The sequence below is a fragment of the Sciurus carolinensis genome, chromosome 6 (assembly GCF_902686445.1).
Source record: "Sciurus carolinensis chromosome 6, mSciCar1.2, whole genome shotgun sequence".
NCBI classification, from domain to species: Eukaryota; Metazoa; Chordata; class Mammalia; order Rodentia; family Sciuridae; genus Sciurus; species Sciurus carolinensis.
In genome coordinates, this window is record NC_062218.1 from 53,550,354 (window position 1) to 53,568,631 (window position 18,278).

The 18,278-nt window shown below is 32.1% G+C and overlaps 1 protein-coding gene across 1 annotated transcript in view; it reads right to left on the reverse strand.

Annotated features, from left to right (window-relative positions):
• The window catches only part of Adamts6 (ADAM metallopeptidase with thrombospondin type 1 motif 6), a 293,124-nt gene that overhangs the window by 168,224 nt on the left and 106,622 nt on the right, over window positions 1–18,278 (reverse strand). The window contains exon 7 of the mRNA XM_047555805.1: window positions 2,976–3,019. Coding sequence (XP_047411761.1) covers window positions 2,976–3,019 — 44 coding nt within the window. The remainder of the gene's footprint in view (window positions 1–2,975; window positions 3,020–18,278) is intronic.

Here is an 18,278-nt window from a genome sequence, read left to right on the forward strand (position 1 = left end):
ACACACACACATGCACACAGAGGGAGAAAAAAAAAAAAATTGTAACACATTATCTGGCTTTAAGCAATTGGGTTCAATTTGACCCATCTTTGGGAAGACAAAAGTCACGATGAGCAATATTTCTGTTTTGAGTCAAAACAAAAAAAGAATTAATAAAAATAAAAAAGAATGGTTAAAAACAATTATTTCTAAACGAACAGTTCTTATATTTCCCAAAATACATTATTCCACCAGCTATCCTTTTTTTTTTTTTTTTTTTTTTTTTTTTTGTGGTGCTGGGGATTGAACCTGGGGCCTTGTGCTTGCAAGGTAAGCACTCTACCAACTGAGCTATATCCCCAGCCCAGGCTATCTATTTTTGACTTAATTGTTGTTGTTGCTGTGTTGTTTTTTTGGTACAGATCATGTGGTTCTATTTTCAACTTAAGAATTCTCTCTGACTCTCCAGGGAGTATTTACAAGCACAGATTTACTTCTGATATCATATAAAACTGTTAACTTTGGTAAAAGAATAACTTAAGAAAGAATATATTTGGAAAATAACTATTACTTGTTGAAACATAAAAGTAAGTCCTAACTAAAATGAGAACATTTTAAACACTAATATATTTTCACAAGCTCCCACCATTTTCTGGTTTCCTATAAAATTGAAGCTGTCAAAGTTCTTATGTGTGATTGTGTTAATAGGGGTTTGATTATTATTTGGGTCATTTAGATTTCCTTAGTTTGATGGCCACAGTTTGCACCCTTAAACCTACTTAGCCATATTAGAATTGGTTGTCAAAATTATTAAGCCAGAGAATATGCAAATATCAGTATGAAAACCAACACAAAAGTTACTATAAAAATAATTTAATTGAAATTAAATTATTAAAAAGTAATAACCTATTTGATTCTGTACTGATAATATATTTTCCACATATGAAGGTCAACACACACATGCACACAAACACACACACACACACACACACACACACACACACATACACATGCAATTCAGTTTTCACTATAAGAGATAGTACAAAAAATAATATATAATGGTTTATAATTTGAAAATAATTTATATTGAGCTTGAAAATGCATTGCCATGTACCTATGAATGTATCAATTCTAAAGAAAAATAAGCTATCACATTTTGAATACATTATTTCAAAAAAAATAAAAGTAGAGTAGGAAAATACCTCAAGTTTCTGGCAATAATGACAACAAAAATACTAGGCAGTGGTATTACTAATGTCACAATGAAGAATGTATCTCAATGTAAATACTCTTCCTTCAAAAAGCAGAATAGAATGTGTGTATATATATGTATACAGACACACACAGGCAGTTAAGTGAAACCATATAAATAATTTCTACATTAAATAAGACCTCTTCATTTTTATAGTACTTCTTTCCTAAATAACTTCATGTTTTCTTTCTAAAATGATTTTAACAATATCCCTATAATAAAAGGGAAGATATTACTCCTACTGCTAAGAAATTACTAAGACAATTGAGGAACAAAGATCTTAAATAAACTGTAAAAGGTAATGCACTGAAACTGTCAAAGCCAGGTAGTTCCCAGTTCAGAGTTCCCTTCATTGGTCTTGTTAACCTCAAACACTACAAAGAAAATCTTTTTGACGTGAACTTTCTCAGCAAAAAGAACTCTTCCTGTGATATGTATTTTAACTATCAAGTTTATTTACCATTAATACTTGGCACCTGCTAATTGGGATTTCTTCTTTAGCCATAAATCTTGAGGAAAATAGGGTAGGAAAAGTCTGGAAGAGGAGGTAAAATCATCAAGAGAAATACCAATCTCTGAAGAGATGTTTCAGTGAACTGCCCAGGAAGTTGGATAACACTCTTTCTCCCACATTGACTAATTATATCTTCCCAAAATACTTAGGTTGTGGATAGCAATCAAGTTCATTAACTATTTCTTTACAGATAAGAAAACTGAGACTTGTCATAGAGAAACCAGAGTATTAATATTTAGTTGCTTAACTTGTGAGTCTGTAGAAAGTCTCTGGCACTAAAAAATTCATCATAGAATAAAAGCTCCTATTCCATAAAATAACAGTAGTTGCTTAGTTATTTAACGCAATATAAAGTGACTCTCCCAACCATACGTATTTGCAGTTAACCTATATGAAATTATGTTCTGCAACAAAATGTTATTTTTAAAAATCTAGAGTACTACAGAATGCTTTTTAAATAGCAAATGATATTCAAGGAACACAAAAAAGATAATCTTGCCTCTTCTCTCTACCTCTGGCTCTACTGTTTTACAAAATTGTCCTTTTTTAAAAAAATATATTTTTTAGTTGAACATGGACACAATACCTTTATTTTATTTATTTTCATGTGGGACTGAGGATCAAATCCAGGGCCTCACAAGCACTCTACAACTGAGCCATAACCCCAGCCCCAAAATTGTCTTTTATTTTTTGTCAGGGTACAAAATTTTCCAATAGTGTCTTAATTTATGGAAATATACTCTTTCCACAAATGGTACCAAAAGAAGTATTGTTCTTGAGCCCTTCCTTTTAAGTATCACCAGATTTTTATCCCATTCCTTTAATAGCCTGGGATTTCAAGATGCTGGTTGCTCTCATTTGCTTTCAAACCTCTGGGCATTTTAAGAAAATATATTACAGAGACAGATTATATGAAAATAAGTGCTAACTTTGTAATTATTAGTTTGCAATTTTGAATGATCTTCTAAATTGGTTTAAAACCATCATTTCATTTGTCAGAGTGGGAAAAGCTAATAAAATTTATATAATCTTTATTATGGGAGTAAATTATTTCCTAGTAAATGAAAGGTCCTTGACCACAAAGGTCGAGTTTAACAATTTTTAGGAAATAACTTCAGATGTACCAGAAAGGAAAATGACCACATTAATAATAAATAGTAAAGTCACTGGTCCAAAAAGATAATCTGAACTATCCCATCTTTTTAAAAAAGAAAAAAAAAAAAAACTTACCCAGTGTTCCACAGGGCTTATTTTTATAAGTGCAGATATCATATCTATGGAGGAGAAAAAAGAGAGGTGAAATTTGTAATCTGATCAAATTTGTAAAATTTTTTTGTGTGTTCATCACATTTCTTTCTTGGATCTCTGGTTGTCAGACCATAATCAATGCAATTATGAGCAGCCAGCTGGAATTTTAGCATTGTCAAGACTCTGGGGGACACAGCAGGCTACACAGTACTCCCAGCCTCTGGCTGCAAGCCAATAGGACACCTGCCATTAAGAAAGAAGGTTAAAGTGGATTTTAGTAATAGAAAGTTCCATAAAATTATCTACCATACTGTTTTGAAGCTATTCTAGCTTGTCTGCAGACTGCTACTGCTTCTACAAAAAGCAAATGGGTAGCTTTTTATTCCCAAGTTCTTTTGAATCTGATGGATTTTTTCTTACTATATCCAGAGACTGTATTTTATGTTGCCTAGCCATACGCACTATTTGGAGTCCCTTCTACTCTAACACGGGTTCTTGTTTTTTAAAAAGTACAACGTAATCAACAATGGAAATTAAATTTATATTACATATATCCCCTAGTTGTATACCAGCAATTAAGCATGCTTAAAATACAAATATTTTTAAGTGATTACGTTTTAAGTGAAATATTTTAAGATAAATGTAATGCTCAATAGAAAGCCTTCCTAATGTTAGTCAGATTTATTCTAATGCTCACTGAAATTCCTAAAAATTCCCTTTCCCTATATTTAGAATTTCAAATACTTCATCCTGTTCATTTTACATTTGAGGAAAGAGTTTTTGTTTTCCTCTTGAAGAATCTTTTCTTTTGAACATTGGAATATTTTTCCCCTGACTTCTTTTGCAATTGGTAAACCATGGATCACAGTGTTTGGAACACTCTTGTATGTAAAATAGAGAAGGTAGCAGCTCAGTTCACAATAGCTAGATTGAGGAACCAACCTAGATGCCCTTCAATAGATGAATGGATAAAGAAACTGTGGTATATATACACAATGGAATATTATTCAGTCATAAAGAAGAATAAAATTATGGCATTTGCAGGTAAATGGATGGAGCTGAAGAATATGCTAAGTGAGATAATAAGTGAGTCAATCCCCAAAAACCAAAGACCGAATGTTTTCTCTGAAACGAAGATACATAATGGGTGGGGGACGGGGCAAGGAAGGATGGATTGTGTAGAGGGAAATGAGGGGTGTGGAGGGGGCAGGAGAAGTAAAGATAATGGAATCAGACAAACATCATTACCCCATGTACATGCATGATTACACAGACAGTGTGACTCTACTTTGTGTACAACCAGAGAAATGAAAAGTTGTACCCCATTTGTTTATAATGAATCAAAAAAATAGAAATAAAACAAAATAATGCAATTAAACATGAAAAAAAAGAAGGTACCAGTACACTCCCAAAAGTATATTCCAGGTGTCACAATTTATTTTGTGATCATAGTGGATTATGCCTGTTGCATTACATAGACACAACTCATTCGAACAATCTTAAAAAAAATGTAAACAAATACTTTTCACGGATAATGCAGATACAGATGTTCAAACAGCATCTATTTCCAAATCTTCAAATTCCATATGTGCCTTTTCTAAAATTGATCTGTCTGAAAATGCACTTGCAATCCACCAGTTTTCAAGCTGTCTTTCCCCTTTCATAATTATACTGTTCTACTTTTTAAAAAAGAAAAAGTATACATCCCATGCATCCCAAATCTTGCTATGGTGCATTACCCCAGGTTAGAAGTCTTCAGAACATAAAACGAAGGGGTAATTCAAGAAAGCACTGACCCTGGGAAATAATACCTTAGGAGCAAAGCAAGAAAAATTGAAGGGAAAGATGCTTATTTCATTCTGGCAAGACTCTGCCTTTCTGCTAGTCCTCCTGTTTATAAATTAATCTGTATATCTGTATTACAATTAAAATTCAGAAATGGAATGGTTATCATAGAGTATATTCACATGTTCTTTTAATCTAAAAAATTAAATCAGATTTGTTATTGACAGACAATAAGTCTAATAAAGCAAGTAGTCTGGCAATGAGAACTGAGACAATCTGATTATATAGTAAACATTTTTCATGATTGGGTGAGCTAAATATGCAAAGATTTGACAAAATTCACCTAAAGCATATAAAAATATATAATATATTTACTATAGTCTGGGCAACTACTTTAATGTATAGTAAAAAGAATTTTAGATAACAAATTTTAAATGTTCAAAGTGATGCATCATTTAAAAGAATCATTTAGAAGGTCAATGAAACAAAAATATTAGAGACCACAAAGAACAATTTATATCCCCATGAAGAGCAGTCCTTTCTTATGTTACTTTGTCTCTATCTTTTATGCTGAATGTTATTATTATTTTATACTGAATATCATAATGAATATTATTTCATTTTGTAACTGTCCTAAATAATGTCATAAAAGCTAAAGTCATCGACCAATAATGCAAACTAAAACATCTTAGACTAAGGTGATTCCATTTGCATTTTCTTCAGGTTTCCCCAATACTTTGACAGGTCTATAGAATTCTCTATAACATACTATGTAGAAAAAAAATGTAAACTCCTCATGACTTTTGTATTCTATTTACGCTGTATCCTTCTCTATTCTATGTTTACAGGGAGTAATCACAATCTATGTATTATCTTTAATACCAAGTACTGAAGAGGAAAAATTTTACTTTAATTCCTTCATCCATGGATTTTTCTGAGCATTTTAGCAATCTAAGTAAGGTAATTGTGGTCTATTTGGGAAAAGACACAAGTATATAAGCTCCTACATAATGTGGAAAGAAGATTAAATGCAATAAATATTAATTTATAAAATATAACCAATATTTGTAAGCGATTACAATGATTGTTGCCATAGTCAAGTTTTACACAAAATACTTCACAGAGGAAGAAATGATTCTACCTAGAAAATGAGGAAATAGACACCTATAGGTCAAAACATTTCAAACAGTTTTAAACTGTTTAGCCAAATAAAAAAGAAAAGTGAATCCAGGCACAAAATAGAATATTCAAAAGAACAGTGTGCAAAGGGTCTAGCATAAACAGGAAACTATGGGAAGTTCAGAGAGGCTGAAACCTTGAATGGTTAGAATGAAATATCAGAAAATGAGTTTAGAGAGGTGGGGGTGGGACAGATTATTAGGTATATTGACTGATTAGCCAGATATTTTTCCGATAGGCAAAAGCAACTTAGAAAATAGTTTGCATAGTAGGGAAGTTTTTAAAAGTATATTTAATTGGTTATATATAGATATTGAGTTTGTATGTGTGTGTGTGTGTGTGTGTGTATATATATATATTCAACAGATATCTGAGGAAGAAGTGGGAGAATAGGGAGAATGTAATGATTTTATTGTGTATGTTTCTGTATAACCAACATAATCAGAAAGTATTTTAGCTATGCTTGTCTCTGGTGATCAACACAAAAGATAATGGATAATTAGTCTAATAAGTTAACAAATGTTTAAAATGTATTTTGCATTGAAAAAAATTAGTGGAGTTCTAGATCTCTAGATGGGCAAAATACTTGACGCACCACTTTCCACAAACATACAAGAATTCAGCAAGTTTTGCAGGCTGTGCACTTAAGTAAAAATCTAAGAGTTGTCCTGTAGGTCCATTAATTGGTTTGTGGCATTATTATGCCTGATGACAAAAAAAATGGTAAAATAATTCTGTCCTTAAAATATGTCCATGTATATACTGAGTGCATTTTTCATGCCGTTTTTTCAGAGCACATAAATAACAGAGCTGTCATCAAGCTTAAAATGAGTATGAACCATTTTGTGTCTTCTTGTTTATTTAATAAATAGTTTTATGTGTAATCAGAATTGGACCTCAACCTTCCCTTCATTGTAACTAATAACAATCCTTACCAACTAAGAGTTTGCCTAATCATATTAGCTTAGGTCAGTTTGCAACAATAAAAAAGCATGATTGATGGAAAAAAGACATGATAGGAAAATAAGAAAAATCATTTATGTATGGCTTTATCAACAATGATACCTATTTCTATAGATTTATATTCTTTAGGCTATTCTTACAATTGTCTTTTCTGAATATATATCACAGTTTAAAAAAATAGACTGTGAACAAAAAAGAAGACTTCAGTCATAGATTAAAAACTTTAGACCATTTTATCCTTAAATTACATAATGCAGAATCAAGCTGATTGATATTATAAATTGAGAGTGATAAATCTTAAAAATTAAACTTTTTATTCAAGGTAAATTTCTTCAACTACACTGAATTTTTACTTCAATATAGAATTGAATACAAATATTTTCCTATATCTTACTGTGAATGTTTGCTTAATATTGTGTTACCTGCACATAAAATGTTCAACATCTGCAAAGTGATCACTTGAGAAATTTGGATAATTTTAAAATTGTTTTTAATTGTTATTTTTATATTTTATAAATTTATTATTCTTCCATATTTTATCTTTAAAAAATTTTTGTGGGTCATACCTTATTCTATCCATTTTTTATTCCTGTTTTCTTTCTTTTTCATGTGTAAGTACTGATTCTTTCCTCTCCTTCAAATTATTCTCTTTGCTATCAGCTCATATTGCTACAAACATGAAGAACCTTGGGAAGGCACCTAATTCAAGCAGTACTACATTTAAGCCATTGTCTCTCAATAGACAACGACAAACCAGTTTATTTCAGGTCTTTCTCTTGAGCTTCTCATTTGTACCTTGTATCATACTCATTTCCTATCCCATCAACCCTTCTCTTCCTTTAGACTTGAGCCAATCAGAAGAAAATGCAAAGATAGATAATGCAAGGGATCCCAAAGATATAACTGGTGTGTTTTTTGGACTTAACTTGTAGTATGTGAATTGAAGAAATGGGAGACTGAAGGAAAGGAGTTCTCATTGCCCACAAATCGTTCACTACTAAATGTTGACTAACTTGATGTGGCAGGAGTCCCTAAATACAGAGCTATAACCTAAACTTCAAGCTATTTTAATAAGTACACTGAAGCAGGGAGTGGTGATGCATGCCTGTAATCCCAGCAACTTGGGAGGCTGAGGCAGGAGGATTGGAAATTTGAGATCAACCTCAGCAACTTAGTGAGGCCCTAAGGATTTAAGGAGAAACTTTTTAAAAATAAAATGGGTGGGGAATATGGCTCAGTAGTTAACTGCCCCTCAGTTTAATCCCTGGTACCCCTGGTACCAAAAAAAAAAAGAAAAAGTACACTGGAATTCTAAGAAGTAAGAGAAGAGCTGAAATGTAACAAGAAAAGATTCTCTGGATTGTCATTCTGAATTTGGATAGAAAACACCACCTTATCACTGTGCCATTTTTTTGTTTGTTTGTTTTCTTTTACTGAAAGATAGTAAAGGCTTAAAAGCAAATGAAAAAGAATTAAGAAACATGATTTTAGGGAATCTACATAAAATCTGGTGTTTAAAGGAAATCAGCATTCTACTTTTAAATGAGTAGATGAATGCATATGTGGTCATTCCTTTACCCTAAATTAATAATGAGACTGGGCTGATGAAACAAGATCAAAACCAGAGAATTTAGTTGGCTTTCCATGACTGTAACAAAGGTATACTTTTATACTGTGGATACTTTCAACTCTTAATTTCTTAATCACTGTTGCCTAGGTATGACTATCATAAGAAACTGACCAAAACATGGTCAAATTTCAAGGTCTGCAAAATACAGAACCAGCTGAAAATTATGAAACACCTGGATAGTTCTTAAAACCTTTCCCCAAAACCATATTCTATCCTTACATAAGGAAACAATCACTGTAAAGAAGAGTTCTTTTCAATGTTTTAATTTGAAAAGGGAACAACTTAAAATCTTAACTTCGAGTCTCATTGTTTAGCACTGAGCCATACTGAACGCTGCTGGTTACTTCCAATCAACATGTTCTAGGTACTGTATTGTCTCAGTTGTCTCTCTCAGGTGTGGTAGTGAAGGAGGTTCAAGACATGCTACACCAAAATATGGTACCTCACACACTGAATATTTAAAGCTGAAGGAATTTGAGAGAACAGCAGAAGCGAGAAGCTCACTCTGACTTTTACAGGTCCCTACTCTCCTGAAGCAAGTCATAAAACCTGGGAAGGATTTTCTGTACCCCCCCCCCCATGAAGCATGTCTTATAACCCTCATACAAGAAGTATGTTCTGATAGTAGGGAGAAATATCCTTATCTCTGAAGATAAAGGGCCACAGACAAGGATCTGAAAAAAACAGAACATGCTAAATTTCCCTTCTGTTGCTCACCATTAGATCATACCCTTTTTCATATTTATAATATCATATTTTTCCACATCTGCTATCTCATATTTATAATAAATTTCTCCACAAGTGTCATATTTCTCCACAAGTATCTACTCTCCTTCAAACCTATGGTAAAAATACACTCAGCTTTAACTGCTTCCTTGAGCCTTCATTTCCTTATGAAGTCCCTCATGTCATATAAAACTTATATTGAATAAATTTGCTCTTTCTCTTGTTAATATATCTTTTGTCATATGGGCCTCAGCTATGAACCTAGGACAGGTAGAAAAAAAAATATTCCTCCTACTCCGCAGTGGTGAAGTCAAGTGATACAGACATAACTCTATTCAGAAACTTTCTTTATGTGTACCAAGGGAGCAGCACTATAAAATGACTTCAAAAATTTAAAGATAACTGTAACAAAATATGAAGAGAAGAAAGATTATCTTAATCCAATATGAGGAAGAATTTCTACCACTTCATAATAAAAGAAAAAGATGATGACTTTAAATAAATAATAGTTTGGTTCAGTTTATGTAACTCATTTTACATGTTACCATCTTTGATAATACTTATCTCTTTATCTAAATAACTTCTATTTATCTGAGTAAAATTACCTGCTGATGCTTTTTTCATATTTTATACTGGTGTATTGTAGTTGTACACAAGGCTGGGATTTGTTGTTACATATTCCTACACGCACACAATATAACAATACAATTTAGCTAATACCATCCCCCAGTGTTTCCCCTTTCTTTCTGACACTTTTGAATTCCTAAAATAAGACCAACCAATTGTTATACTATCTAATAAGCAGATACATTTATTATGATCATATTAACCACCTTATTCAGCAGTTTTTAAAGATATGTCAGGGTTATTTGCTTAATAAACATCAGATACTTCTAACTACTGATTCCTATAATATGTCAGAGACTGCCCATTCTTTGATTTATGGCATGAGTTCGAGTATTACTATCAGTCTTTAAAATCCCTCCCTGTTTTGTTCATTGCTGTATCCCAGCATCTAGCAAAATACCTGGTGCTCAGGAATTATTTAATGTTTATAAAATTAAAATCTTCTGGAAAGGTTATATCAGTTTACACTTCCACAAATCCATTTCCCACTACCCTTAATTTCAATAACCTGATAACCACTCCAATTTCCAACCCTAATTTCCATTTTTCAAGAATCATTAATAGAAAGAAAAATTTTTAAGGTATTAGCACAGTTGGATGATAAAGGTCTTGTATGTTTGGCAAGAAGGTCAGTACATATAGAATAGATTTGATTCATGTAAACATATATAGAAAGATTCTTTCATATTAACAAATCAAAACTTTAAGCCATATTTTCAACAAATATTTACTAAAAGCTTACCAAGTATAAGGGGAAGAAAAACATGAACAAGACTGTCATAATTCCTCATCTTAAGAAGCTCAAAAACTTTTCTAAAATCAAAGGTTTAATTAGACTACCAGAAAGAGAAAGTGTTTTTACTCTTTTACGCCACTGGAGTACAATGTATTAGAGTAAACTTAGGTCATTTTGGAGTCATTTTAGTGTCTTCTCTCTCCTTTCTTCTTCTACATGAACTGGATAATCTCTCCTTGGCGTAACCATATCTATTTTTTCAGTTCTAACCCAAGTTATAACTCCCTAATTTTTACCCTTAGTTATCTTTCATTGGGATCAATGCATCTTTTATCCAAAACTTATCTTATATATAGCTTACCATTCCTAAAATAGTTTTGCTCATGTCATTCTCCTACTAAAAAACTCAAACCATCTCCAAAAATCTAAACAATTTAGCTTAGAATTAAAGACCCCTCATAATCTAGCTTCAATTTACCTTTCTAGAATTGCCTTTGCTTCTTCAAATATTTCTTCTATAGTCAATGCCAACTACACATCTAAAAAGTTCTTGATCTTTCCTGCATCCAAAACTTGTTCATGAAATAGCCTCCTTCCATTTTTTTTGTGAAATTTTAGATATTCTTTAAGCTTGGTTAAAAAACATTATCTTTCATGAAAAAGCTATGTTTCTTCTCTAATTGTTACACATTCATGTGTTTCATATATTCTTTCTTATGCCAGTTAGTTACATAAGCCACATCTTCCTCCCAAATACTTTCATCAGTATTTAAAGGATATAATAAAATATGCCCATTCAACAAGGAGGAGGAGGAGGAGGAAGAGGAAAAGGAAGTCACAAATAAAACAAAAACAATGACTATGGGAGTTTTATGGGTATCTGATCCTTAGGATGTTCACGTTTCTCATTCTGAGTTATCAAATGGTCTTCAGATTATGATTAAGCTTTACATGTGGCTTAGCTACAAGAATTAAAAGTGCTAATTTCCTAATTTGTATATTTTATTCCATTGGCAGCAATATTTTTCGTTATAAATCAAGTATCTCTTGATACACTGATTTTATACAGACTGTTTTGAAGAGTTTGCGAGAATATCTAAAACCTAGATTTGTATGCTAACAAAACCAGGTATTTAGATCTTCAAGGATAAGGGATAGGTTATAGAGTATTCTAAATTCACCTAGCTAATAACTGCCACCCTGAAAGACAGACATATTGCCATCTACAAGGAGTAGATAACCATAATCCTAAAATCCTTTTGTAGCTGTACAAATACTGTTTTTAATATTTAAAAATGTATAACCATCACAGCCCATAAAACAAAAATTGCTATAATTTTTATTTGAAAAAAGATGGTTTTCTAGCAAATAAATTGATATGTTGCTCTCCACTTAGAAAAAAATGACAAATTGTCCTACTCTAAAAATATATATATTTAACATATACTAGAGACTTTCTGAAACCACAGAAATTCAAAGAATCATAAGGGACTGCTCCCAACAACTGTATGCCAATAAACTGGAAGACCAAGGAAAAATGGATAAATTCCTGAAAATGTAAACCGATCATGACTATATCAAGAAGAAATAGAAAATGTGAACAGATCCACAGCAAATAAAAGGTCAAAAGAAAGTTCCAAAAATGGGGAAAAGCACAGGACATGATGGCTTCACAGATGAATTCTATCAGGTACCTTAAAAAGAAACTTTTCCAAACACTAGAAGAATAGAAAACATTTCTAAACTCATTTTATACACCCAACATTATCATGATACAAAAGACAGACTAGAAAATTACAAGGCAATTTCACAAATGAAAGTAGATGCAAAAATCCTCAACAAAATACTAGCAAACTGAATTCAAATGGCATGTTAAAATGATGATACACCATGATCAAGTGAGATTCATCCCAGGACTCAAGGATGCATACACCAAACACTGAGAGGAGGAGGCCCCAAACTGTATGATCGTCTCAACATATGCAAAAGAGCATTTGAAAAAATTCAAAACCTTGTTGGTAAAAAATCCCAACAAATTAGATAAGGAAGGAATTTATAACAAGACAATAAAGTTCATATATGACAAGCCCATAGCTCATATCATACTCAGTGAGGAAAAGTGAAAGACTTTTCCTCTAAGACTAAGAACAAGATAAGGATGTTCATTCTCACCACTTCTGGCTTTGGAAGTCCTAGCCAGAGCAACTGGAAAAGATAAAGAAATAAAGGACATCCAAACAGAAAAGGAAGAAACTGTCTCTACTGACATGATCTTATAGATAAGAAAATCCTAAAGACTCTACCCAAAAACTGTTAGAATTAATAAACAAATTTTATAGCTAAAGAATACAAGCAGCAGCATACAAAAATCAATAGCCCTTCTATATACCAACAATTACTTTTCTAGAAATCAAGGAAAATAATCCCACTTTCAATATCATAAAATATAATTAAATACTCAGGACTACATTTATCCAAGAAGGTAAAAAATAAATACAATGGTGGAAATTGTAAAACACAAAAGAGAGAAATTTTAAAATACACAAATAAATGGAAAGAAATCACGTGTTCATGAGCTATTATCAAAACATCTATACTTGCCAAAGTGATCCACAGACTCAATACAATCACTATCAAAACACCAATGGTGGGCCAAGGTTGTGGCTCAGTGGTAGAGCACTTGCCTTGCATGTGTGAGGCACTGTGCTCAATTCTCAGCACCACATATAAATAAATGAATAAAATAAAGGTCCATCAATAACTAAAAAAATTTTTTTAAAAACACCAATGGCATTTTTCACAGAAATAGGAAAAACAATTCTAAAATTTATATGGAACCACAAAAGAACCCAAAATAGTCATAGCAATCTTGAGCAAGAAGAACAAAGCTGAAGGCAATGCACTAATTTTAAAATTTACTACACAGCCATAGTAATCAAAATTGCTTAGACCAGGCACAGTGGCACAGGCCTATAATCCCAGCAACATGGGAGGCTAAGGTCAGAGGATTGAAAGTTTGAGGCCAGCCTTAGCAATTTAATGAGGCCCTGCCTCAAAATAAAAATAAACGAATAGAAAGGGCTGAAGATGTAGGTCAATGGTAAAGTTTCCCTGGGTTCAAACTCCAGTATCCAAACAAAAACAAAGAAAAAAAAAAAAAAACACCCACAAGGTAGTGGCATAAAAAGAGACACATAGTCACACAGTTCAATGGAACAGAATAGAAACCTCAGAAATAAACTCACACATATATAGTCAACTAATTTTTGATAAGGTACCAAAAATACACCACAGAAAAGAACAGTCTCTTTAATAAATGGTGTTGGTGAACCAAAAAAAAAAAAAAAAAAAAAAACCACCCATATACAGGGACCAAATCAAAATGAATTAAAGATTTAAACATAGGACCTAAAAGCTTAAAACAACAAAAAGAAACTCTAATAGAATGGGGAAATGTTGATCAAAGGGCACTGTTTGTTTGACAGGAGATATAAGTTTTTGAGATCTACTGCACAGTATGGTAATAGTTAATTATCACATAATGTTATTTCAAAATAGCTAAGAGAATAGATCTTAAATGTTTATAACTGGAAGAAGATAAGTATGCAAGGTGATGGCACATTTATTAGTTTTATTTAATCATTCCACAGTATATCTAAACATTGCTCTGTACCCCTTAAATATATATAATTATTTCAAATTAAAAATAAAATTTTAAAACACTCTCTAGCATTAAGAAAGATCATATTTGACATCAACATATAATGAAAATGCTTTATAAACAATAAAAAAATTGATTTGTCCATTTTATATTCTTTCTAATACAAAGATTTATATAAATATTTTTATATAGTTTACTACAGCTAATTTTTCTCTTTCTGTATTTATATTACAGCATCTTTTTAGCTTTATAGAACATGGTAGACCACAACAGCTCTTTGCCTTAAAATAAAGTACACAGATTATTCTGTCTTCTTCCTCAAAAACCTCAAAGCCAAAGAAGCTATTTAAATCAAGAAAGGAAGAACATAATATACATGTTAAGCATTTCTCAATAAGGAGAAGAATTTTACTATTGTTAGTAAATGGGTCTTTTAAATCTAGCCACAACCAACCAATATTCTAATTTGTTAGGCAGTACTTTGGCAGCTGATTTGCAAAAATAAATAACTTCTTAATTACAGTCAGGCAAACTAACAATATTGATTTTGAATCCCTGACTTCAATTTAAAATGTATATAAAAGGGATACATAGAAAAAACCATTGCAATGTTTTAATTTTTAATTTCAATGTTATACAAAAATTTAATCTATAATAAAATACATTTAAATGCCAATGTAATTATTTCTCTTTTTTACTGACATTTAACTATCAAACCAATTAATAAACAACGTGTGTCATTTGCCTTCCAAAGTGCAGTCTGGTTAAAAAAAGGTGGGTTTAAAAGAGACTTGGAGAGGCCATAATAACCACCCTTCTGATTTAATGGAACATCGTACATACTACATTGTTTTATAAATTGAATTGCCCTGTAACTCAAATTTTATGACAACTATCAAGTCAACCAAATACATTTTCCATAATGACTGATCATCCTAAGTGAGAATTTCAAAATCAATTGTTAATCTTCCTCACTCAGAAAATGGTTAAAAATGCAAATGTACTTAAATGAGTCACAAGAATGATAAATTACTCAAATGCTCTTTGAGCTGCTTGATGTTATCAATATAAGTAAAAGACAGTGTTACAGAATACACTGTATGTTCTATAGTCACCTATTCTAATCTTTTAAGTGCAAAATATTCCTCATATGCAACCTAAATTCTTCACTAGTTAAATTCATTTCTTTTGGTTTGATCTTCAGTGAAGACTGAGAGCATCTGGCCTCTATCCTTTATGTACAAATTAAATACCTCTAAATCTTCTCTGGAATAATAATCCCTGTAACTTTAAAGTTTTTCTTTTCAGTTGCTTTTTCAACCCTTTAATCATCTCTGTGGTCCTCCTCTGGACTTCATCCAAGTTTTGCATGTCCTTCTTTAGCAGTAGAACCCAGAACAGGAAACAATGCTCTTGCGAGGGCCTGACCAGCAGCAAGTACAATGGGGAAATAATTTCAACTTTCCTACATTCTGGATTCCTATTTATGTGACCAAGTGCTGTGTTTGCTTTAACCAGAATATTATATTGTAACTCACGCTAACCTTCTTATTTCCTTACTACTAAGGGAATTTCCAACTAGGCTAATCCTCCTTGGGACTTCACGCTATTTTGCCTCTCTAACCATACTGCTTTATGATTTGTAGCCTGCTATATAACATAATTTGAGTTTCTAATCAATATTCCAACTTGCTGAATAATTTTACTCTAACACTGCTCTCTACCATAACATAAGGCATATTTATCTCCAACTGCAAATGTAAGAAATTATTAAGAATATTGGGAACCTAACTGTGACATCTACAAGAACTGTTTGAGTGTTTTAAAAAGACTCAGTGGGCTAGGGGGGTGACTCAGTAGTAGAGCACTTGCCTAGCATGTGGGAGGCACTAGATTTGATCCTCAGCACAACATAAAAATATAAATAAATAAAATAAAGTTATTGTATCCATCTACAACAAAAAATATTTAAAAAAAGACTCAGTGCCAGAATTCATAGTCTTTTGAACAAGTATGATTATGAAGGCCTTACTAAATTTGTTCCAATGCTTTCAAATTCCACACTAACACTGTTTGAAGACCTAGAGGGTAAAGCATAAAAAAACCAAAATGCTTTTAAAACTTCATAAAGTTTTAAGAGCTAGATTAAAAATTTCCCAATATGCTGATTAACTTCTTTATCAGACAATAATGAAAAGCTTGGAAGATCACAACATAACTATCTTGCTCTGTGAAACATTCTATTCTGTCATTAACTGAACTGAATATGTTTTAATGTTTACTGATAAATGTCTGGAAAAGAATTTTCATGATAATTTTATTATATTTCGAACTATACAAGATAAAATGCCAAGAAAATTAAACTGACCTGGTTCCCACTGGGTAGAAATCTAGATATTTAATTGACTCACTAATATGGAAGTGTAGAAAGCCAGATAAAATATATCAAGTTATCTATTGTTATCATACAAACATGAATTATATATGACAAATAGTTTAAAAACAAATGTGCTAAAAAGATGGAAGGCAAGGATTAGCTCTTAACTTGCCATGGAGAAAAAAAATTAATCATGTTATGCTATGATCCATCTGAACAAAGTTGTTCTAGTAGACTTTAAAATATAGCAGATTTGAAAAATATCTACAGAGGATGTAGCTCAGTGGCAGAGTGCCTGTCTAGCATGCTTGAAACCCTCAGATCTATTCTTAGCACAGAACACACATGACACACACAAAATCTAGTGGCCACTGATGTCTACAAAGTACACATGGAAAAGATGTTTGTAGTGATAAAACAAGAAAGGTTAATTCATTGCTTGAAGATAAAATTGCAACAAAAGAGGAATTTGTATATTAGAAATATGAACATAAAGTCAATTCTTTGAGGCAGTGAAATAATTATCCAAAGCAAATAAAAAAGAGACTGTCTTAAACTGACAAGTGAAAAATTGTGGTAAAATCATACTATTTGGAACTACAGCACAGTTTCCCAGAAGTAAGAGTTTAAAGAATTAACAGTAGTTTTAGCTAAGCTACTGGATATTGAATGAGAAAGGATGGGGCAAGAAACTGTTGCTTACAGTTATAACATATTACTGTGATTAAAAAGTTGGTGAAAAAAATCCTTCCCTACACAAGGTTGATTAAAACACAGTCCAGGGCTGGGATATGTAATTCAGTGGTAGAGCATGTGTGAGGCCCTGGGTTCAATCCCTAGTATCAAAATTAAAAAAAAAAATCAAGCTGGGTGTGGTGGTACATGCCTGCAATCCCAGAGACTCAGGAGGCTAAGGTAGGAGGATTACAAGTTCAAGGCCAGCCTCAGTAACTTAACAAGACCCTGTCTCAAAAAATAAATAAATAGGTGGGGGAGGTAGGTATGTAGCTCAGTAGGGAAGCACCCATGGATCTGATTCCAGAAATTTGGGATAGATTAGATAGCACTATAAATTAAATATGAGAATTCAATAATCATAGGAGGCCATTAATTTTCTTTTTCAGCCTACAATATGTACCATGAGGTATTATATATGTAAACATATATAACTGCTCCTCTCTCACAATCCAGTTTTGTAAGCACATATATGAAAATTAAGGCCTCTTATCTTGCTTCCTCTTTCAATTAAAAACTAGGATGGTATTGCAGTCCTCAGCTGAAGAGTACTGTATTTCAATAAACATGATAATATATTAATCTATCAAAAAATCCAAACTCTTCATTATGATCTATAAGTCTCTAAATGATCTGGTCTTGCCTACCTCTCCAGTGCTATATTCCTTCTCTCTCACTGTGAACTGACCACATTCTTCCCTAATTTGAATGACTTGTTTCTCTGAGTAATCTTTCCTAGAGCTTCATATGAATGAATGAATCTTATCCTATTTGTATATACCTGTATTCCATCAATAATGTCATAGTAGTAACAGGCTTAACATTATGTTGTTACAAGGTGTGTTTGAGTCAGAAACATTGTCAAT